The 24,665-nt window shown below is 38.4% G+C and overlaps 1 protein-coding gene across 1 annotated transcript in view; it reads left to right on the top strand.

The window, feature by feature from the left end:
- The window catches only part of FBN2 (fibrillin 2), a gene marked incomplete at its 5' end in the record, with an annotated part of 254,497 nt that overhangs the window by 132,313 nt on the left and 97,519 nt on the right, over window positions 1–24,665 (top strand). Inside the window, 8 exons of the mRNA XM_081088909.1 lie at window positions 4,869–5,021; window positions 7,581–7,814; window positions 8,759–8,896; window positions 14,086–14,205; window positions 15,088–15,213; window positions 16,068–16,190; window positions 17,852–17,974; window positions 23,597–23,749. Coding sequence (XP_080945035.1) covers window positions 4,869–5,021; window positions 7,581–7,814; window positions 8,759–8,896; window positions 14,086–14,205; window positions 15,088–15,213; window positions 16,068–16,190; window positions 17,852–17,974; window positions 23,597–23,749 — 1,170 coding nt within the window. The remainder of the gene's footprint in view (window positions 1–4,868; window positions 5,022–7,580; window positions 7,815–8,758; window positions 8,897–14,085; window positions 14,206–15,087; window positions 15,214–16,067; window positions 16,191–17,851; window positions 17,975–23,596; window positions 23,750–24,665) is intronic.

Here is a 24,665-nt window from a genome sequence, read left to right as displayed (position 1 = left end):
AAGTAGTATCTGTTGAACATTGCCTCTCCCAATTACCTCTGTTTGTTACCTCTTTCTAGTACTCCTGTTAGAAATATATTATCTTTTCAAGCTCATGTCCATATTTCTTAACTTCTTCTTAACATTTTCTATCTCTTTGTCTCTCTAACCTACAATGAAGTTAATTTATTCACCTGTATCGTCCAGCTCAGTAATTTTCTCTTCAACTGTGTGCAAAACTGTTTAATATATTCACGGAACATTTTACTTCAGTTACAATCATTTTCATTTATAGAAGTTTCACTGAATTCTTTTAAATCTGTTCTTTCCTTTTTTATGGGCTCTTTCTCTTTGTTCAGATTTTTATACTTTAATAGTCATAGACATATTAACTATAATGTAGTTATTAACTAACATTTGGTAAATTATCATTAATTAATAATGGTCAGAATTAGTCTGACCATTTCAGTATCTGAAATTTGCTGTTTGTTCAGTCAGCTAGCTGTTTTTCATTGAGCCTTGTTTCCTTATGTGTTACTTGTTTACTTATTCTTTTCCTGTTAGTGCCCGGAGCCGGTCCATGCTTACTGTTTCAAGGGACCTGGCATATATGGCATACTGTTCTTAATATGTTTGCTCACCTTCTTGGCACTATGTGTTTTAACCAAGGTCTCTGAGAAAGGTTGTTTCCCCAGGTAGGGATTTTCCCCTGAAGTTAGGGAGGGAATAAAACCTCAACTAAGTGCCAGGCGGGTAATTAATCACTTTAACTATGAACAATCATGCTTAAACTACATAATCTTTACTCCCTGGAATGGAGATAAGAAATGCCTTAACCTTTGTAATAGAGATTGATAGGATTGAATCAACTGGTATAAATACAGATGTAACAAGACAGCAAGACACAGAACTTAGAACACAGAACTTAGAACACAGAACTTAGAAGACAGAACCAAGAAGACAGAACCTACACACAGAACTTAGAAGACAGAACCTACACAGAACCTACAGACAGAAGAACTTCGCTGGAGAGAACATGGCAAAAGATCCTAGACTGAACCTGACTACAGAAATTGGCAAGAGAACCTGACTAGAACCTGGTGACTGAACCTGGCTGGAGAACCTGGACAGAACCTGGCTGAAGAACCTAGCGAGGGAACATGGCTACAGAACCTGGCTGGAGAACCTAGCAAGAGAACATGGACACAGAACCTGGCTGGAGATCCAAACCAGAACTTTGCTGGAGATCCAGACCAGAACTTGGCTGGAGATCCTGGCTAGAGATCCTGGCTAGGCTGCTGATCAACTGAACGCTGTCTCCGTGTCCTTCCTTCTTCACCGACTCCATCTACGCCTTTGGGGACCCCTGGACCCGCTGGGGTTGGACCCCAGCATGTTAGCTACCTCTTTTTCTTGGAATTTTATTTGTGGGAATTCTTTCAGACCTGGTGTCAATATTAAATCCTCAGTGGTATTAGTTTTTGCCTGTTGCTTGAAATATTTCTACCTGAGGACATCTTTATATTAGATTCCGTCTTTGAAGTTTTTCAGACCTAATAGGAATTGAGACATCAAAGCTGTCTGTGAGAGGAAGAGTTTGTGGTTACAGATTCTTTGGAAAGGTCTTTCTTTTCCTCCACCCAGGACTGAGGCAGAGACAAGCAAGTCTCTTAGCTGCCCTTCTCTAAGTTAACCTTACTCTAGGGATACAGCTCTGTGGAGCCCCTGCTTCATCAGGGAGTCCCCTGTTGCATTCATATTGGAGGAGAGAGACTAGGCTTCTTATCTCTTGTGCAGGCGTGGGATCCTGTGAACGTATCAGAGTTGAAATTTCAGGTTTCTAGAATTTGGCAGAAGTAAGCCCTAAAACTGAAAACTTTCTGTTCACTTACCTCCTATGGTTCCTGTTCTCACTTCATTTTGAGACTGTTTTTCATTTCTTTCATGCCCACTAGGTAACATATTCTTTAAATAGTTCATGCCAGCTAGGTGATGTATTTTTTAAAATTGTTTTATCTGTGATATTTCTAGTGAAAGAGACATTCAGAGTAGCTAATCCTCCATTATGCTAGAAACAGAACATATGTTGTTTCCTTTAACTCACCCAGCAACCCTTTTCCAGGACAAAGAAGAGTTCAGTATATTGCATAATCAATTAGTATTTTGATGTAAACCTAGGTCTCCCGATTCAAGGCCACTGCTTCTTCAAAACTTAAGGTATAGTCTCCTCCTTGCAGAAACCTTGAAGAGATCAATACAGTTCAATCTACCTGGTAGTATTGTTTCATTACAGTGATTACTGTTAAGAGTTTGAGACTTTCTAATTTACATCCTGTTCTGGAGGAGTGTAACAATCCAGTAAATATAGGAATGTGGTACTTTGGGTTTCTGGAATGAATATTTCCAAAATTATTTTCCTGGATCATTCTTGGGAATAGAAACTTACCTGTGAAATCATTCCCAGTGACAGCAACTTATGCAGTTTATGAAATGTCTGCAGTGTCTTCAAGCACGCAGGCATGTACCAAATTTAGTACAGATTCTCCTCAGCATATAATGAAGCTACTTTCCAATAAACCCTTTGTAAGTCGAAAACACATTTAATACATCTAACCTACCAAACATCATCGCTTAGCTTAGCCTACCCTAAACATGTTCAGAAAACGTTGGCGACACAGCACACTATAGAGTGTCTATTGTTTATCCTGGTGGTTGTGTGGCTGACCGGGAGCTGCAGCTCACAGCTCCTGCCCAGCATCAGGAGAACATATCATATCACGTTATCTATAGCCCAGGAAAAGGTCAAAATCAAAATTCGAAGTACAGTTTCTATTGAATGCATACTGCTTTCACACCTTCATAAAGTCAAAAAATCGAACCATCCTAAAGTTGGGGACCATCTGTACTTTGCTTTGGGATATACAAGGTTTCTTTTGGGATACAGGGGGAGGTGTACTGATTCTTACATGGAGCATTTTAAATTCAATTCTTTTATTTAACAACTAGAGGCCCAATGCACGAAATTTGTGCAAGAGTAGGCCCTCACAGCCCCGGCTGCCTCTGTCCTCACAGACCCACAGCCCCACCCACTGGTCGTTCAGGAAGGTCATTCCAGAAGGTCATTCTGCCATCCGGTCTAATTAGCATATTAGCTCTTTATTATATAGGATAACTTGGAAGCAAAGCAACCCAAGGTATACTATGGACCATTCGAGAAAATATATTTATTTTAAACTATATGTAATGCAAAGAAATGGGCTTTATCTATTAATGGGATTATTTGTGATTAATAGTTTCAAGTGCATTATTAATATGCAGCTCCTGATTGTTGTGCTGCATCTTTCTTCTGGTGGTCATAGACAAAATACCTTTGAAGTCTTCTTCATAAAAGTTGAATAATACATAGGAAATTAGACACACTTTTTTTCATTGCTTACCATAAAGGCAGATTCAGTTATAAACCCACAGATGACACTAATATTTTATCCTTATGCAGTTTTGCTTTTTATGTAGTCTTTTGATGATATCTTCTAGCTTTTATCTGCCATTCTAATCCATTCTCTATCCTGCTGCTAGAGTGACCTTTATCATAGTCACATTTGATCATGTCACTTCTCTTCCCCCCAATACTGTAGGATAATACACACAGTCCTTATCATAGCAATACTGCCAAACCCAGTGGTTACTTCTGAATCTGCACCTTACTTTACTTCTTATCACCATTTGACATGATCTGTTGCCCCTGGTTCTTGAAAATGTCCCACCTAGCCTCATAGTTTATAATACCTATGTACTGGTAGATACACTGATAACTCACAGGTATATATCTTCAGCCTGACCACTCCTCTGGGTTCCAGGTTCATATATTTAACATCCCAAATGTAACACGTTAAAGAGAAGCTTTGTATTATGTCCTCTAATCCTAATTGCCATCCCCGTCTCAACTGTGTAAAAAAAAAACTTAGGAAATTCTCTCTTTTCCCTCAGACCACACACCCATACAAGTTCCCATTGTCTGTACTTTCAAAATATGTCATCATCTTTACTGCTGCCATCCTCATCCAGGCTACCATCATCTCTCACCTGAAGGTCTTCCTGTGCTCACTACAGTCAGTGGCCAAAGAGATTTTTTTTTAATGTAAACTATTGCGTTTCTTCTAATTGAAGCCATTAAATTAATCTTAAAGAACACCAAATAACATCCAAAGTCCTCCTGAATGGTCCTCAGGTCTCCATAATCTTGCCTTTGATATCTCTCTGAGCTCATAGCCTCTCCCTTTTGAATGTTCTTCTCTAGTCACGTTGGACTCTTGCTTTTCACACACATCAAGCACATCCCCTTCTTTCTCTTTGAACTACTCTTCCTTCAGATAGCTACATGGTTCGTGATCTGACTTTATTCAAGTCTCTTCTCAGGTGTGACTGTCTCAGAGAGATGCTTCTGATCAACCTTTCTAAAGTAGGCCTCTATCAGTCAGATACTGCTGTGTAACAAACATCCACAAAAATCTCAGTGGCCAAAAACAGCACACATCTCCAGGTCAGCTGGGATTGAAGGATTAGGATGGGGTTGGGTTGTTGCCTTTCTGCTTTTCTTCGAGTTCCAGGCCTGGCTGTGCTGGCCTCTCACTGCAGTGTGGCTCATATCTGCTTCATGTCTTTCATGTTTGTATCCCTGGGATGTGGCATGGAACAGGTTCTCAGTGAATGTTCGCTCAGTAAATAAGTAAAGGAATGAATACATGTAATAGAAATGGAGAGAATAAATAGATGCACTAGAGATTAAGTAAAGTAACTCACTTCATTTAACCTCTTCTGATGTGTGAAATGATGAAGTAAGAACTTGAGATAATTCTACCATGCCTTCTATTTTATTTTCACATGTTCAGATCAAAGATCAGGCACATGTTTCTCAGGCCTGGTGAATGGTCGCTGTGCACAAGAGCTCCCGGGCAGAATGACAAAAATGCAATGCTGCTGTGAGCCCGGCCGCTGCTGGGGTCTTGGAACCATTCCTGAAGCCTGTCCCGTCAGAGGCTCTGGTGAGTGGCTGGCTGCTAGTCTCCTCAAGACATACAGTATGAAGAAAATTTGTACTAATGTAGTTTGCTCTTCTTTTTGAAGTCATGTCATGTCTATATGCCCATTACTGTCTTCCTGATTTAATGGAAGACAGTTTGGGTGTTTTGGGGAGAGTTGGGATAGCATTATTTACTTGGGATCAATTTTGACTGTACCTAATTTATTGATATTAAAATAATACGTAAAAGCTGATTACCACCGTCTTTGTGAAATATTTTTAAAAATTATTTTGAATGCTCGTATTTCAATTCAGTTTTAAAACCGCCTGATCTTTCATTCCAGAGCTTGAATATCTTTGACTAAAAAGTTCAACCTCTATTCATATTTTATTTCAGGAGTGCCCTTATCTTATCTTATCTTAGTGTCCCAATCTTGAAGATACTTTCTTTTTTCTAATGACCTGAACATTAAGAATACAAGGGTAGGAGGATGCCTTTCATTCATTTTGCTATATTAACTGCCATATAACTGAGGCTAAATCAGAAAATCACTTTAGGATTAATGAGCAATAGTGTCTCTTATTAAAATAACTAGGGGCCCGGTGCATGAAATTCGTGCACTGGGTGTGGGGGTGGGGGGGGGGGGAGAGTGTCCCTCAGCCCAGCCGGCCCCCTCTCACATACTGGGTGTCCTCAGGCATTGACCCCCATCACCCTCCGATCGCCTGATCGGCCCCTTGCCCAGGCCTGACGCCTCCGCCAGAGGTGTCAGGCTTGGACAGGGGACCCCCATCTCCCCCCGATCACTGGCTCTGGCCCCCGCCCAGGCCTGAGGCCGCTGGCCCAGGAATCATGCCTGGGCAGGGGACCCCCATCTCCCTCTGATCGCTTGCTCCACCCCCCGCCCAAGCCTGACGCCTCTGACCCAGGCTTCAGGCCTGGGCAAGGGGACCATCATATCGCCCCAATCCCCGGCTCAGCCCCCCACCCAGGCCTGATGCCTCGGCCAGAGGAGTTGACCCTCATCACCCTCGGATCACCAATCACCGGATCGGCCCCTTGACCAGGCCTGAGGCCTCTGGCAGAGGTGTCAGGCCTGGGCAGGGGACCCCCAGCTCCCCGCGGTTGCAGGCTCCGCCCCTGCCCAGGCCTAACGCCTCTGGCCTAGGCGTCCGGCCCGGGCAGCGGGGACCTGCAGTGGCAGCGGGGGGCGCCGCGATCGTGGGCTTCGCTTTAGGCCCAGGCAAGGGACCCCTAGCTCCTGGGACTGCCAGCTTCGACCGTGCCCAGCTCCCATCGCTGGCTCCACCCCTACTTCCTGCTATCACTGTCCAGGGCGGCAAAGGCACCTGATTCTCCCATCATGGCTGGGGGGCAGGGCAAAGGCGGCCCCAGGGCTGCCTTTGCCCTGCCCCCCAGCTCTTAGCTCCCCCCTGGGTTTCCGATCACTGTCAGTGGCAGGGGGCTTCTTCCTGCTTTCCCTTTCGCCTCCCTGCATTGTGCCTACATATGCAAAGTAGCCGCCATCTTGTTGGCAGTTAATTTGCATATAGCCCTGATTAGCCAATGAAAAGGGTATCGCCGTACGCCAATTACCATTTTTCTCTTTTATTAGTGTAGATAAGAACAGTTAAAGTACAATTAATATACAATAACGTATATTGATATGCCTTATCACATAAAGGTATATCAATATTTGTTATTGTATTGTCTTCATATTAAATTATAATTTTTATGGAAACTAATTTTTTGAACTATGCTTCTAAAATATGTAACTATATGTACTGTTATGGAGAAAACCAAGGCACATTCTTTCAAAATCTTTAAGCCATAAAATATCAAAACCAAGTAGTAAAATTTTTAAAAAAGCGTTAGTACATAGTATATAATTTTGGAAACTCGTAGTTCCACTAGTAATAATAGTAATTTTATTTATTAATAATAATAAATAATAGTAATATTAATACTGAAACAATTACTTGAGCTAAATAGTTTTCATTTCTTCTGATGTAGTTTCTTAGTTTTGAGAACAATTAAGGAAATAAAGGCAATCACTATCCTTGCTTCTTTTCTCTCAACTTTGATACTTGGACAAATGAGCAGATTTTAAATACCATCTTCTGTTAAAATCCACATTGGAAAAAAATATTACTCTGAAGCCGTATTAATCCCTTAAAGACAAGAAAAGAGATAGGAAACATGTATAGGTGCAATACCGAAGACATTTCAAGCAAAATAAAATATATAGAATGAAGTATTTAAAGCTTTAATTTTCTTCCATTCAAATAAATTTCTTGCATTCATAGTTATATCTAGAATTTTAAGAGTTTCACTAAGGGACATAAATTCAAAATACTCATACAGACAATTATTAGGTTATGCAACTCAGTTAAAATATGGCATATAGGTTTTTAATATTTTTCTGAAACATGTATTCTGCTACTGTTAGCATTGAAAATATTTATCAGGATAATGTGCTACTTATTCACATCATGTAGGTACAGATAAGCCAACACAGATTGCTTTTATTATGCAGAAAGACAGCCGTTTGTGTGTAACTGAACTTTCTTTTTTTTCTAGAGGAGTATCAAAGACTTTGCATGGATGGACTTCCAATAGGAGGGATTCCAGGAAGTGCTGGTTCCAGACCTGGAAGCACTGGGGGGAATGGCTTTGCCCCAAATGGCAATGGCAATGGCTATGGCCCTGGAGGGGCAGGCTTCATCCCCATCCCTGGAGGCAATGGCTTTTCTCCTGGTGTTGGGGGAGCGGGTGTAGGGGCCGGGGGACAGGGGCCCATCATCACTGGACTAAGTGAGTGTTCACTTTTTAGTGTAAACTCTTTAGTTTTCTGCCTTAAATGATATTATAATCCCTAACGTTTTTTTCCAAAAGGTGTGTGTGTGCATGTATACATATATGTGTAAAAATCTGTTTCAGGGTCTAAAATACAATGCAGTAATATAGAATTCTTAAGAAAAATATTATTTTTTGTGTGTTTCATTAACTTTCCAAATTGGATAAAAGAATGAGTGATCTAGGCTTTCTTTGAAAGGAGAAATGAGAGTACAGTGATACTCCAGTCCAGATGACGCCATTCAAAAGCACGTTTTTGGTTCCAGTGTATTTCACTTGGCCCTTTGCAGCTGCCCTATTCATACAACCCTTGAATTAGTTCCAGAACCATTTCTCAACTGAGATAAACTGAATAAGGCTTGCTCTGTGCCTATCCAAATATTATAATGAAATATCTTTCTTTTCCTCACTCTTTTTTGTTGAATAACTTAAGAAATCAAGAACCGTGGGCTTCAGGCCAAAATTGGCATTGGTGTACTTGACATTTGAGTTCATTCTTTTTAAAAGAACTGCTCTTGCTAATAATATTTTATGATGTCCCACGGTGTGGTGTTTATTATTTTTGGCATATTGCCTGTATACTATATCTGAATATTCAGCACAGTTACAAAAAAAAGAAATGGAAAGCATTCAAATGTACAGTAGAACATTCCTGACATTTTAAAGACATTATTGTGGGCAAAGTCTCCAGATCCATAACTTAGCAAATGCCAGTTACAACCATGTGTCACAAGAATATTTTTAAGATCCTCAACCTTAAAGTTTTAATACAATCTAGAATAATGTGAGCTTTTGATATATACACCTAAGTAATGTACTATTAAATATCCTTTTAAAAATTAGCTCTAAGAAAAACAATCCATGTAATGATGAACTATCACTTGTGTTTTAATTTCCCATAGCTATTCTGAACCAGACAATAGATATCTGCAAGCACCATGCTAATCTCTGTTTAAACGGACGCTGCATACCTACTGTTTCTAGCTACCGCTGTGAGTGCAATATGGGCTATAAGCAGGATGCAAATGGGGATTGCATAGGTAAGCTCTTGACTCTTTAATCCTTCTTAGTCTTTGATAGCTTTTACACTGTACAGATAAATTGGACTGAATGGGATAGAAAAAAAGTCTTTTGAAGTAAAGCTAATTTCCAAGTTGTCTGTCCTGTGTGCATGGTCTTCCGTATGCTTCCTTAACCTACTGCTGAGCTAGGCCACATCAAGAATCCCCCACCCTAAATATGATATTTCTGTCTCTGTCTCTCCTTGCTTTCTTTTCTTCTTAGCTGAACAACACTGGATATATGATAGTGTCATTAACGTGCACAGGAAAGTACAGATTGGGAGGAAATAGCTGATGAATTTTTTTTTTTTTTTTACTCCTCACCCAAGGATACTTTTTCCATTGATCTTTAAAGAGAGTGGAAGGAGGAAAAGGAGTGTGGGGTAAGAGAGAAACATTGAAGTGAGAGAGACACATCGAATGATTGCTTCCCACACGCACCACGACTGGGGCCAGGGTTTGAATCCACAACTGAGGTACTTGCCCTTGACCTGGAATGAACCCATGACACTTTGGTCCATGGGCTAATACTCTAACCACTAGGAAAAATTGGCCAGGGCTGATGAAAATTTTTTTTAGGCATGTAAAGTTTTAGGTGTGTAGAGTGTTTAATTATAAAAGTCTAAAGAAAGCTAAGAGAAGTGTTCAGTGCCAGAGGTACAGATCGGTAACATAAGGTGGATATTAACCATGAGAGTGTATACTGTCTCCTGGACTAAACAGCAAGAGGGATGAAAAGATTAATAGTAGTTCAGCTGGATCCCATGGAACAACAACATAGGTTCATAAAGAAAACAGTAATAGTGTTGGAGAGAGGAAAAAATAATGCAGAAAGTATTATGTCCCTGAAGCTATGCAAGGGTACACTTTCAAGAGAAAAGTAGTGTCAGGTGTGTTAAATGTGGCAGAAAAATCAAATATGACGAGGGGGGGAAATCTACTAGATTTCATAATGAACAGGATTTGAGGATCTATTAAGAGTAGTTTTAGGACTACAGGAATTGAGCCATTTTGAGGTTACTCTTTTATTTATTCTTTATATTAACAAATGATCATGTGTATGTTTCATAATTAGCATAACACTAAATACCAGATTTGGGTTCAGGTCTTCTGTTACAAAATATAGATGAGAAACCAGGAACAGAGAGTTAGGATTATAATTTTGCTAAGTTAAACTGAAAAGATCTAAGTGGACTATGATTATGGAGGAAAATGTGAGCCAAATGCAATGTTTTGGAAAAATGATTATTCTAAACTATGTACAGAGTTTACAAGATGAGAATGATCAAATAAAGCTTAATTCAGGATCCCTATGTACCGTTGCATAGGTTTTTCACTGCACAAGTGTAGCAGGTACCATTCACACAGAAATGGGCACCCTCGATTGTGCAGTGCAACCATACACAGCAGCCCTCGCTGAGCGGGTAATACTGGATGCTTGTTTAAGTGATAGACCAGGTGGTTAGTTTGGGAGCATCATGAAATACTGATATATCTACTCTTATTATGTGTCTTGAAAACGATTTTACTACCAGAAAACATTATTGTAAGTATATAATATATAAAACATTCCCTCTTGCACATACATACACAGTTACAATCTGTCAAACTGAAATTTTATTGGTTATTTTTGCTTTGCTATTAATATTTGTCATTCATGTGTCACTGCATGATTCACTAATTAACAAGTAAACGTAGGCCAGAAGTTAAACATTTTTTGTAAACTAGTCAGAAACCACCATTTATTTCATGTTAGCGCCTGGATACACTTTATTCTTGCTAGTAAAGCACCTCCACTCAGGGGGGAGCTTGCAAACCTTTGACATAAAGATAAACTGTCTTTAAGGATCAGCAGTTCCTACTGTAGTCATGCTGCTGGTCCAGCCTTCTTAACCAGGGTTCCTGTAGAGAATGAGGCCCTGCAGAACTTCATTTCTCCCAAAGGTGGTGCATGGTTAGTACAATGCTGGGTGCACAGGAAATGAACTAACCACATGAAATGGATGACTTAAGGTACTTTTCCTGGAACCCAGGTGAGAAAGGCTGCTGCCACCCTTTTAATAAACTCTATGTCTAATGTAATATTGGGGTTGTATGTCTGCACAGTTAGTATGTTAACATAAATCTTAAACTTCTGAGTTTTACCCAAACATTATTACAGACAGTTCCATTCTAGTTTGATCTCATCATCCAGCCCTGAAAAGTTAAAGCCTAGGCAGAGTTATCTTTCCATTGTAATACCTAGGGGACAAAGATTAGTATTGGGGCATCTTTTCAGAAGAGAAGTTTTTAATGTTTTTTATCCTATACTCTTTCTAGTGTCAGCTTCTAGCCAATTTATGTTTGAGTTTATAAACAACACGTTGAGATGTCAGAAAAAGCTAAAGAGGACATAAACCCAAGATAAAGTGGTGACTATGTTAATTGTACCTGTGTTTTGAAAAATAACAAACTGCCCTTGCTATTTGGGAACTTCCTTTTCAGTGGTTCTCAACCTTCCTAATGCCGCGACCCTTTAATACAGTTCCTCATGTTGTGGTGACCCCCAATTTCATTGTTACAAATTGAACATAATTAAAGCATAGTGATTAGTCACAAAAACAATATGTAATTAGATATGTGTTTTCCGATGGTTTTAGGCGACCCCTGTGAAAGGGTCGTTCGGCCCCCAAAGGGATCACGACTCACAGGTTGAGAACCGCTGCTTTAGATACTGAGGAAGTGGTATAACTTGAAAGTCAATAACTGTATTAAGGAATCAAAGACCAGGAAAATAGAATTGGGTCCATTTTGCTATTATGAGTTACTCCTGAGATCTGGAAAGTGGTATTTACTCATCACATTATTCTCTCTTTTTCCTGAGAATTCTCCTCTAAAATGAATTTTTGTGACTCTTTTGTTGTCTAAGTCAGACTGCTGTTAGCAGTGGTTTTTAACTCCATTTAAATTATTCTATTTCGGAAGAGTAAGAAATAATTTTTGTTTCTGTTGGGCGAAAGGTTATCGTAGAGCCCTTGCAAATTAAAAGTGTTTGCTAAGTTGGAATATAAAGTACTTTTTCAAAGGTTATTATTTCTTATACCGGTAGTATCTGAGAATTTAACCATTTTGATGATGTCTTTCTCAGTTACTTTAGGAGTTTAAAATTATTTTCTCATTTATTTTAGGAATTTAAAATCTTGTGAATTTTGCCTAAAAATGCTCAGTCCACAGTGAAAATATAGGAAGAAATCAAAATATACAGACTATAAAATTTAAGTGCCCCTGTTCCTCTGTACAAGGCAAAACAAAGGGGAACACTTGGAAGTGTGAGACTCAGAATAAAGTAGGGGCATGAGGTGTATATTTCGGAACATGGCAGTGCTCATTTATAATTAGTCTTCCATTAACTTAGAAAACAATTGGGGTGTGAAAGTCATGGATTTTAGTCACTTATAGGTTTTTGGTGATTGTCGTCCTTCCAAAATAAAAATAAATAAGTGAACGAATTCTCTTCTCTGAGTACTGATTCTTTAGCCAAGGAGCTACAGAAACAGCAATGAATTGGAGTTTTAATGGCAAAATAACTGGCAGAGGCAATCCTAGGACCTAGAGGCTTTGGGAACAGGTTCTTAAGGGGAGGGAAATGTTCTGACAGTGACCCAGCTTCCCAGCAAGTTTATCTAAAGAGAGGGGATTGGATGCATGTTTTTCACTAGAACAGATCTTTACAATGAAGCTTCTACAGAGATGCATCTACAGCACATTTCTAATTGTTACAGTCAATATTACAAAGACATAGAACTTAAGGGATCTTCAACACTGCACACTGAACATGAAATTTTGTATTGGAAAGTTCATTAATTATACTTTGTATGCTTACTAACACTCTAAACTCTCTTTTTTCATTTTGCTTCATTCCTTTGGCTTAGTAGAATTGATGTTATCGACCAGAAGTTTAAATGTGAGTGAGTCTTAATGGGCTGAAGGTGTCTTTGGATGAATTGAAAAAAACATTTAATCTTGTTTGTGTTTTTTTTTTATTTGCTATGAGATTCCCCACCCCCCTTTACTAGAGAGAGCTTAATTGCATTCCGCCTGAGTGTTTATATAACTGAGGTTGTGAGTTTAATAGAGTACAGTTCCTGTTTTAAGAACATCTGTGAAAAGAGTAATCTGTTTATTAAAATGTTAAACCTGTGAATTGATTTTATTGTTGTGCTCTCTGATTTAGCTGAAATTGTATATGTTAATGACTTCTACATGTATGTGAAATGGCAAGTCATTATGCCCTCCCCAGCCAGCCATGTTTTTAATTTGCCAGCATTCAAAATACTCTTTAGTGGGCATTGTTGAGAGAAGATGAATTAAACTTTTTCTAACATGTGATTTTTCTGGGAGTTGACTTCCAGACTGTTGAGACTGCCATTTGGTTGTGCAGTTCCTGAATTCTGCGATGGGTTTGCATTTAATCAGGCCTTAGGGAGCCTTGAATGAAAAGCAGTGGCATTTTTCCCATTTAGGATCAGAACTAGTATTTGTAAAAAATACTAGTATTTGTAAAAAATACATAAAACCAAGTTTTATGCAAAAAAAAAATCCTGCGCCAATATTAAGATCCTAGAAAAACCTGAAGCTACTGAAAATAATAGACTTTGTTTTAATTTCCATTTTTACCCCACCCTCTGTTACTACAAAATATTACCAAGCCTCCATGCATATATAGTTACCTATATAGTTGAGTTCACAAAATGATGAATCCCATAATCCATCTATCTCTTTCATTAAAACTAATAGAAGTGACAACATATAATATAAATATATATTTTCAAAAATCTTCCATTGATCTTCTAACACTATCCTCAGGCTAGAGAGGCTGTTCACTTGCCCAGACTACTAACGATAGTAAGGAGTCCATGCTTTTAATCATTGTGCATTACTCAGATTTAAAAATCATTGTTTCTTGATTAAAGCAAATTTGCTTGTACTCTCCAATAGGCAATATTTTTGTAAATCTCCATACTGGCCTCTGTATTTAAAGAAAGGAATGTTCATTCATTTATAAATACTCTGCTATTTAGACTATTACCACTGACTAGCCTCTCAAATTTAGGGGGCCTAAATGTATTTTAAACAAACATTTCTAGAAATGGAGTGAAGTCTATAATCGTTTCTTTTGCTGCTCACAGATGTTGATGAATGCACATCAAATCCTTGCACTAATGGAGATTGTGTTAACACACCTGGATCCTATTATTGTAAATGTCATGCTGGATTCCAGAGGACTCCTACCAAGCAAGCATGCATTGGTAAGGCAGTTTGCTTTCACATTTGAAAATGTTCCGTGAAATACAGCAACCCAGGCTGTTGAGGTTAAAAGTAGATTTGTTAAAATAAAACATGGAATGAAATAAGCGCTGTTCCGTTATTACAGATTTCTGTTCCTTCAGAAGGGCTCCGTTTATACATAAACACTATTTGCATATATAACCCAGGCATTGTGGTATTTGGCTTCAGAAAAATTCAGTGTATCTTTCTTCCCTAAATCACAGCTTTCTTTTTCTGAGTAACACCAGTAGCATTACTGCTCTCCTATTAATGGAATTTAATATTTATAGTCATTTTCATCTACTGTTTCCTGTGAACCTCACACACAGTTCAACACCAAATTATGCCTGGTCTCTACCATGGTTCAAACTCTCTACCTCACTGCTGATTCCTCTAGGAATTCTTTTCACAGATGACTCTGCTTGTCTTCTTGTTCATTTCCTATTCATCCACAGGTAGTTGCTTAAACAAACTTGCTCCAGAAGTTTTCATCATATTGCTGTTAATCCAAATATTCTGTAGTTACTTGATTCCTACTCAACTCCTTGCTCTGATGTTTAAGGTCTTCAACCACTGTGTCAAAAACAGCTCCCCTACCTGCCCTCGATTAGGTTCACTGCACACCCATGTCATCTTTTTCTCTTTCCCTCTTCAATTACTCAAGGCTTTAAAATTGCTACATCTACCTACCCAAGAAAAAATGAAAGGTTAGTGAGAAATGGAAATTGTGCTAAAGCAGCAGCATGATTTTGTATATTACATGTAAAAATAAACTGGATATTTTAAATTAAATTTATTATCTTACTGTTTGTATCTATAATTATTGCAAAATAAAAATGTTTGGCCATTCTTAATTTCCCCAGATATTGATGAGTGCATCCAGAATGGGGTTCTTTGTAAAAATGGTCGATGTGTGAACACAGATGGAAGTTTCCAGTGCATTTGCAATGCCGGCTTTGAATTAACTACAGATGGAAAAAACTGTGTTGGTATGGAAATTGCCTGCTCCTTTGCAAAAGATTTTTAAAGGATATACATTTTTATTTAGAAGCATACATATACTATTTCCATGAAAGCTCACACAACACATATGTGAGAGTTCTTCAGGTGACTTAGGGAAAATATAAATGCTTTTAACATAAGACAAAGTGAAACAACAGATTTTTATTTATTTCTTTTTTTGGCAAATGTTATAACAAGGAACACTTCACTGCTTCTGGAAATTTCCTTGTGGTATATGTTTAATTGTAAGTAGCAATTATTCTTTGTAATAATTATTACTACCTACTGCATTTCACATGTTGGGGTGACAACACTGACAAAATAGAACAGGTGTCCCCCATCCTCACTCTGGGGGGAAATAAAAATGTTTGGCATATGTGAAAATCAAATCTCTAAATTTGTGTTCCTGGTGATGTCTAGTAGTACAGCGGGTACCAGTACTTCACAGAAATATTCTATTCACACAGCAACACATAGTTCACCCACTAATAAAAGTCGAGATCATTTCACTTACAATGAAGTTTATCATTGCGTCCTTCTCCCTTACAAAAGAAAAATAATCCCTGAAATCATATTAATTTTTTTGGAAATCAAAATAAAAGCTACTCATGTGGTTTTAATAGCCACTAAGCACAAAATTTACTTAATTTTTTTCGTTTACATCCCTTATACACGTTCCCTACACTATTTGCTCTCACTAAGTTTCCATTCATATTAGGGGGGCTGGGAGGAATTCATGAGCACATGGCTCATTTACGCAGTGGAATTTGATTGTTTGTGGAAGGAGAGGAAACTGGTTCCCTCAAGGCCAGTGGTGTGAGTTCCTCTCTCTCCTCCACAGATCATGATGAATGTACAACTACCAACATGTGTTTGAATGGGATGTGCATTAATGAAGATGGCAGCTTCAAGTGCATCTGCAAACCAGGATTTGTCTTGGCTCCAAATGGGCGTTACTGTACTGGTATGTGTGGCTTTGAGATAGGAAAATCATTGTGATTGAAACCATCTTTTTCCTTTGAATGAATCATGCAAGAATTACTTCAGTTTCTTCATGTGGGTTTTATATTATTCACATCTCTTGCTAATTCAGTAAGGCAGGTGTCTAAAGCTTCCTAGAAAAACACATATTGTGGTCTAGGGAACAGTAATATTTTACAAAACTAATAATGATATAGGAAATATTAAGTGAATGACAGATAGGTTCTATTAAGTCTGAAAGAGAAAACATAGAAATAATTTTTCTCTGCCCTAAATTAAAAAGGGGAAGAAAAAAATTTGAAAGGTTTTCATTTTTGTGTATTCTCAGAACTAGTTTTGAATTACACTTTTCCATAAAGCTAATATACAGATCATTTATGATTATATCATTATCTAAAAATCTTACATTGATTTAGAGAAGAAATAATTTAAATATTCCTATCAGTTGTTTTGTTCATAAAGCCATTTTGAAGGCCAAGCTCAAGTGATAACTTAGCAAAAGATAATGCCTCTTGGAAATAAATAAGGCTATCTTATGTGTGTACTCACAACTGGAATTTAGTAAGATGCAACAAATTTTGCAGTTCCTACTTAGAAACAAGCTTGTTCCCCCCCATCACCCCCCCCCAGATTTCTCATTTTACACAAAATTAACTTTGAGGATGGTTTCTGCTTTCAATTGCACAAATTTATTTGAATACCAAATAAGACTCATAACTAATCCCTATAATTTCAATGAAATTCCAGGGACCTTAGAGAGAAAAATCAAGACTGATTCTCGTGTTTCTGAATAAAAAATTGCTTCTTGACTATTCAAGAAAGGAGAGTACAGGATTAAATAGAACCATTGTAGTTTTGCTGATTGAACTCATCACTCGGAAGTCATCTCAGGGTTCAATGTAGCACAGGATATGAGATTAGCATTATGTTCCATCCAGCGTGTAGCATTACATTATAGCATGTGCTTTATTTCACAATTTCTTAAGAAAATTAAATACACATAGAAAGATAACCTAGATCACACCAGTTTCTGCTTTCTTGAAATTATTTTTTAATTTTCTTATTACAAATGTTGTAGTCTGTAAGACTTGAAATGTTCATGATTTAGCAGCCCTGTGTTTTGAAGGCTGTTTCATCATTTGGAGCCTTTTAATTGTGAGTTACCTTTGATAATTTGAAGCAGATTGAAAATTAGAAGAGATACCCCAAACTATTTTGATATTATGAACTGATAAAGTTAATATTAAAACATCCCTCGTAGTTAGAATTGTGTGTGTGTGTAAATAAAAGGTGATTACAAAAGTTTACCTTACTTTTAAGAATTTGTTTCACTTAACTAATTGGGATTAAATATTATGTATGTTAAACAGGGTTGCCAAATAAATAATGAAAAAATAGTAAGGCTCTTTTTTTTCCGAATGGGTAAACTTTCACTTAGTCTTTCTGAAAATGTTTTAGAGTTGTATTAAGATGCAAGATTACCCTGATAAATTTAATTAAAAAAAAAAGATTTATTATAACATCTGTTGTCCCACAAATTTCAAAATTAAAAACAAAAGGTTGAACGTATAGAGCAGTGACAATAGATAAAAAGAAAGTTAAATTTACCCAGTTGTGGCCTGGCTTGTGTTCCCCTCTGGGCAGATGTTGACGAATGCCAAACCCCAGGAATCTGCATGAATGGGCATTGTATCAACAATGAAGGTTCCTTCCGCTGTGACTGTCCCCCAGGCCTTGCTGTGGGTGTGGATGGACGTGTATGTGTCGGTAAGTGAAACATTCTATAATGTGTCCCCAGTGTCCAAATGATCTTTGAAAAGGGGACAGAGATAGATCCATCCAGTGGAATAATGTTTAGCCATCAAAAGGAATGAAATACGGACACATGAGAAGCAAGGGTGAGCCTTGAAAACATGCTCAGTGGAAGAAGCCAGTTACAAAGGGCCACATAGGTTGTAATTTCTTTCATAAGAAATGTCCATAATAGACAGATCTACAGAGACAGAGCAAGTCAGTGGTTGCTTAGAAGAGAGAGGTTAGGGTGGCAAGAGAGGAGGTGAAAGCTAAAGGGTATTTCTGAGGTAATGAAATGTTCTAAAATCAGCTGTAGTAATGATTGTACATATCTATTAATATGCTGAAAACTATTGAATTGTACATGTCTAAATAGATGAAATCTATGGGGTATGAATCATATATCAATAAAACTGTTTTAAAAAATGGATAGATACCCCAGCTAGCTCCCTCAGAAGGCTCTGAGGAGAGGCCAGTCAAAAATGCTGGTGCCTGGCCGGTGTGGCTCAGGGATTGAGCGTTGACCTATGACCAGGAGGTCATGATTCAATTCCCAGTCAGGGCACATGCTTGAGTTGCAGGCTCAGTCCCCAGTAGGGAGTGTGCAGGAGGCAACCCATCAATGATTCTAATCATTGATGTTTCTTATCTCTCTCCTTCTCCCTTCCTCTCTGAAATGAATAAAAATTGTTTTTTAAATGCCGGAGAAGAAGAAAAAAATGTCCTTAACCCAGCATCCTTGATGATGTTAGATAACTTGAGTTTCTAAATACACTGGATTTAGATTTCATAATTAATAACAAAGAAGGCAGGAAACAGGGATTATAGTTATATTTAAGTAAACTCTTGTTTGTACCCACACAAAATTAAAATATAAATAATCAGTACCCTAGCTCTTTGACTTATGTCAAAAGCTAGAAATGTTTTTATATAGTTATTATTCATCACTGTGCAATTAACTATAGAAACAAGAGAAAAGCATGAGAAAAAATTTTATTTTAAGCCATACGAAATTTCTTTTGGATGCTTTTGTCAAAAGTGTTCCATGAAAATCAATCAGTGTTACCAGTCATCAGCTTTAAAGAAGCAGGAAGATAAAAATGTTATTGGCATTTCAAACCAACCACTATGTTCTCATGATCACAGTGGCAGAGTGAGTTAGTTGTAAAAATACATTTATTGCCTTTTTTCCTCTGAAGTGCTTTCATGAGACCTCCCGGGTACATTAGCTATTGTGCACCCTCTATTTTTCAGGTTATACTCTAGACGGCAGACATACTCACTGGTTTAAAAGTAATTTTAAAAGAAATGAAATTCTTTCTTAGGTATAGTATGATAAAGCTTTACTCTTACCTGTGGGAATCAAAACATTTGGATCCCGGAGGGGCCAGAGGAGGAGGAAGATGGGGGGAGAGAGAGAGAGAAAGAAGCAACAGCAGATGGAAATAATCTATCTGTTTAAATTCATCCACTCTATCCCATCTAGGACTTATTTCGGCTTACAAAATTGTCAGCACTCTGTTCAGGGATATTTCAAATACAGCAACTAAAAGAATGTAGCTCCTTCCTGCTTAAATAGCTCAAAGATTTTCAGTTGCTTTGATACACTTAGTTGACTTTTTCCTTTACCTAAATGATTCTGTCAAAATCTACAGTGAGTACAAAACCAGTTTTGGAGGGAGAAATTATTTTTATTTTAAGCAACCAACATATTTTAGGTAGTTGTTAGGAATTCAGTGTTCAAACACGCAAAATCATTCACATACTGAAAAGGCATCAGAAATTGTTGGAAAGCCCTCTCCGTTTTTTCACCATTGTGCTCACTTAAACTTTTTAATAAAAACACCTTTCTGTGTAAAGTTATGTTACTCTTCCCATAACATGCTAGATATGTTTTCTTCATGTCTTCTGACTTTGGTGATGCTTTTGAGATCCACTGAATGTTGGAGTTAGTTAGAAACGAATCACTGTGATGAATTAGTATTTGGTGTAGCATTTTAATTTTAGATTTCTTTTTTATTTGTTTTCGTTTCCCTAAATACTGAGATGTGGGGTTTTATTTTCAGAAAATTAAACTGTTTTTGTAAATAGTACATTGAAGAAGCCTGACTCACAGGCAGGTATAACCTTCATGAACAGGACATTTTCTGACTTGACCGGGGGCAAGAGTGCATGAGGGGAGGGAAGGAGACAGACACACTGATACTTTACTAGGATGGCTTCAAGATTTCTGGGCTTCCTCATATTTCCAATTATTGATTTGATTTTCAGAATCCTCTACTCTACTGTTGAATTCCTGTATATTATTCTTTATTTCAGTCAGTGTATGCTTAATTTCTGACTGCTCCTTTTTTGCTTTTTGGAGGTTTCTAAAAGATTCATGAGTAACCTTATAACTGTGGTTTTGAACTCTATATCCAGTAGTTTGCTTTCTTCCATTTTTTTCTTTGTGACATCTTTCTTTGTCTCCGCATTTTGGCTGCTTCCCTGTGTTTCTCTGTATTGGGTAGAGCTGCTATGTCTCCTTGAGTTGGTTGAGTGGCCTTGTGTAGTAAGTGTTCTATAGGACCCAGTGGCTCAGCTTCCCTAGTCACCTGAGCTGAGAGCTCTAGGTGCACCACTCTGTAGGCAGTGAACACAATCTTGTTGTAGTTGAGACTTGATTGCTGTTGGTGTCGCTGGGAGGAATTGACTTCCAGGCCAATTGGCTATGAGGACCAGCTGGAACTACAGTGGGAGAGCTGCTGTGCATGAGACACCCTTATGGAGCAGGACTTGCTTCAGTGGGGCTTTGGTGCTCACTGAGTCTTCCCCTTGAGTGTGTGGCTTATGAATGTGTAGAGTTGTAATCTGGTGTGGTCTTACACTGACCACTGGGTACCCTGGCTCTTGGATCTCCAGGGAGGTGCAAAGTCAGCCACTGCCTGGGGCTCCAGAGAGATCTGCAGATTCCTCCTCTTTATATCAAGTTTGGAAGTGCCTAGATGAGGCCCAGCTATGAAGCAAGGCAGGCTGCTGCTGGTGCTGGGTCCTGGGCCTTTTATAGATAGGTTTGGGGCTCCCTGACCTAAGTGCAAGTTGTTTGAGAGCTTTTAGCCTGAGCTAGGACAGGCCATTCATATGCAAAAGCCACTGCACACAGCTTGGGTGGGATTGTAAATTGGGTGGGGTGGAGTCTCAGTGAATCACCAAGTCAAGCAAACAAACAGTCATCCCTGTGACCAGGAAGGTCCCAGAATAGGAATAATGATCCCTGCGAGCACCTCCATCTGGGAGAAAGCCACCCACGAGTTCCTGCCCCGATGACAGACAATCCAGTTCCTCCTGGCATGTGTCTGTGTCCCCGATAGCCTGGCACTGGTGTTGGAACTCAGAGGAGGCAGGAACTTATAAGTTCAGTTCATGGTGCCAGCTTTTTTAGAGGAACAGCTGTGTCACTAACCCCCAATCTGCACTGGTTTTTACAGCCCGTAGTTCTTACTGCCCATAGGGACTTCTTTTTCCAGCTCTGGGATCCTGGGCAGGGGGTCTGGTGTGGGGCTAGGTCCTCTTGCTCCTCCGGGCAGCCTCCGCAGAGGCGCTCTCCCTCCCAATTATAGAAGCGGCACAAGTGGTTGTCAGACCAGCCCTTTCCATGCCTCCACGCCTCCTACCAGTCTCAGTGTGCTTTCTTCTTCACTTCTCTAGATGTAGGACTTCCATTCAGCCAGCTTTCCAGTGGTTCTGGATGATTGTTGTTATGTATTTTAGTTGTAATTTTTACTGCTTAGCATTTAAGCCCATTCCCTGCCAAAGCATTCCTGTGGGCATGTTCTGAGTGTGCCCCTGGCATTGGCACCTCTTACCCTGTCCACCTGTGAGCAGTGGCTGAGTTACATTTGAAGAGTATAATATGAACTAGGGTTCCAGTCTTGAATAGGAAAAGGCCAACTATCCTCATTAAAGAAAGAAGAAAGAAACGGTTGCCACCATTTTTGAGTATTTCCTGTGTGTGCTAGGCTTTGTGCTTAATGTTTAACCAACACATTCTCATATATAATAAAAACTCCATCCTTATTTAAGTGATGATAAAAATGTTAATTAATTTAGTAAGGTGATCCCACAGGGATCAGACATACTCATGTCCCTAAAACATTCACATGAATTACATTACTTTCTCTTTTCATGAATCTTCTGGTGTTGGTGTTGTTAACCTGTAACCAAAACCAGTATGTAATCTGTCTCACTCTTCCACTGAGTACCATAGGCTTTTTATCAACTTCTAAAAATTGTGTGGCTTATGTTCTTCACATGAAAACATAAATAACTTTGACCATTCTAATGATGCCTTCTGACATAATTGGTAAAATTTGAAGGATTCACAAAAATATTGGGAATCATGAACTATGTAGTCTTTGTGCAAATTTGTCTTTGCATTGAGTCCTACACTTGTGTATAACTCAGAGCAAACTGTCAGACTCTTCCATAGCTGAAGCAACACATGCTCTCCATAGGGTTGGCGTGGTAAATCTCATGGCCCGCTTTCATTTGAGCATATACACAGCGCGTTGTTTTAGTGCAGCCATGAATCTCATTGTTTTAATGAGAAACACTACCAGATCATAAGAAATCACTGAGTGACTCACTTTGCATAACAAGCATATAAAATAATTGCTAACAACTTGAGAATAATTATAAATATTTATAATAAGGGTTGTCTCTTTGGTGGGATTAACATGTCAATCTACACTACTTAAAAGCTATACTCTTCTCTGGGCTTTATTATGATCTGAGTTTTTTATAGTTCATCGGATACTATCTCATAAAATTTTAGCATATTTTATGAGAATTTAGGGTGAGGAAACTAAGCAGGATATTCTTCTTTGAGACGTTGCATGACACAATACAAAGAGGAAGGGCTTTGGAGGTCACACAGTGTGAGCCTAAATCCAAGCTCAGGCAATGGATCGCCTGGGACTGGGAGCTACTTATGTAGTCCCTCTGAACCTCACCTTTCTCATCTGTAATGTGTGGGAATGATCACTATTCTAGGGAGTTGTTGACCTGAATGTTCAATTAGTGCAATGCCAAGAACACATAATAGTTATTATTTTTAAAAACTGGATTTATTGAGAGTCTGAGGTCAAAACATAGTAAATGGGGGTTGAAAAAAAAGTAAAAAACGTGATGGTCAAGCAGTGTCATCTCAAGGTAGTTTAACTTCACTGCACTTCATTATTCATGAGAACTTCTAAAATAGAAATAATAATGTGTCATTTTGAGTAGAAGATCGCTAGTGATTAGAGCTTGGAGTCTCGTTTATAACTGTGGGAATATACCTGATTCAACAAAAGGCCAGTGAGTTTAAGTGGGATAATGGCTGCTTGTGCAGCACATAAAACTGGAGAAAATGAGTTGCTGATGTGGACTCATTTTTTTCCTCACTCAACAAACATTTGTTGATTTCCTAACACTATTAGATGCTAAAGATACAAAGAAAAAGAAGTGGCAGGTGCCCTCTAGAAGCTTCCAGACTTAGGCTAAAAGAAGCCTTCAGTTTTGAACCCCCTTTTTCTTTGTCACTACCTCAAATCATTGTTCCTCTGTGTCCTTCAGATACTCACATGCGCAGTACATGCTATGGTGGAATCAAGAAGGGAGTGTGTGTCCGTCCCTTCCCGGGTGCGGTGACCAAGTCCGAGTGCTGCTGTGCCAATCCAGACTATGGTTTTGGAGAGCCCTGCCAGCCATGCCCTGCTAAAAACTCAGGTAGTCCCATTGGCTGGTTTCACACCTGATAAAGAATCTGGAAATGTAATATTAGATATTTGGCCAAGGAGTACGTCAAGTCTGACGTGTTTTGTCATTATTTTTAATTGAAGAAAAGAAGTCCAAACCTGTGTTGGTATGTGAGACAATTAATGAGATTTGGCTTGTATTTACCTAAAATCTCTAGATAAAGAGAACACATGGTGAATAGAAAAATGTATTTGTTGATCCAATTATGATTGCTAAAGCAGATTTTTTACATGGATGTATTAGTCTCAATGTCTTTGATCTCAGACAAATAGCACAAAGTTTACTTATTGCTTTCAAGATTGTAATAACTTTACCAGAACATGATTTTATTTATTTATTTTTATCTTAACACAGAATGGTCTTATATCACAGTCTATCAGTAATTACAGGCTCTTAGGTTGATAAGGTTGATCCTGTTTACTCATACTAAACCTGTATTAAATATATAAGCCTGTGTTGAGTATATGTAAGCAAAATGTGGATTAAAAAATATACATAATCTTTTTTTTTAAGTTGGAGATAGTTGAAAATATAGTGTAGTAAGATTAACCCTTTTAAAGGGACATAAAGAACTGGGAGAGCATAAAGGAAGAAATAGTTGCCTGGGGAAGCTGGGAAAGAGAGGGGCATAATGTTTAGTTTGGTCTTGAAAAAAATAAGAACTTCCCATGAGAAAGATAGAAGAGAAGCACTCCAGCAACGGAAATGGCTTGTCATTCCATTAAAAATCCTAAATGGATTGTTCAAACCTTAGCAAAACAATGGGAATTCATCTAGAAATAAATGGGAATATAAGATATGATAAACACAGCATTTACATCAATGAAGACCCTACCCATGCACAAATTTTGTGTACCAAGCCTCTAGTTCAGCAGTTCTCACCTGT

Source organism: Myotis nattereri (assembly GCF_964212035.1).
Source record: "Myotis nattereri genome assembly, chromosome: 4".
NCBI classification, from domain to species: domain Eukaryota; kingdom Metazoa; phylum Chordata; class Mammalia; order Chiroptera; family Vespertilionidae; genus Myotis; species Myotis nattereri.
Note: the sequence above shows the minus strand (reverse complement) of the source record. Positions and strands in the feature narration are given on the sequence as shown.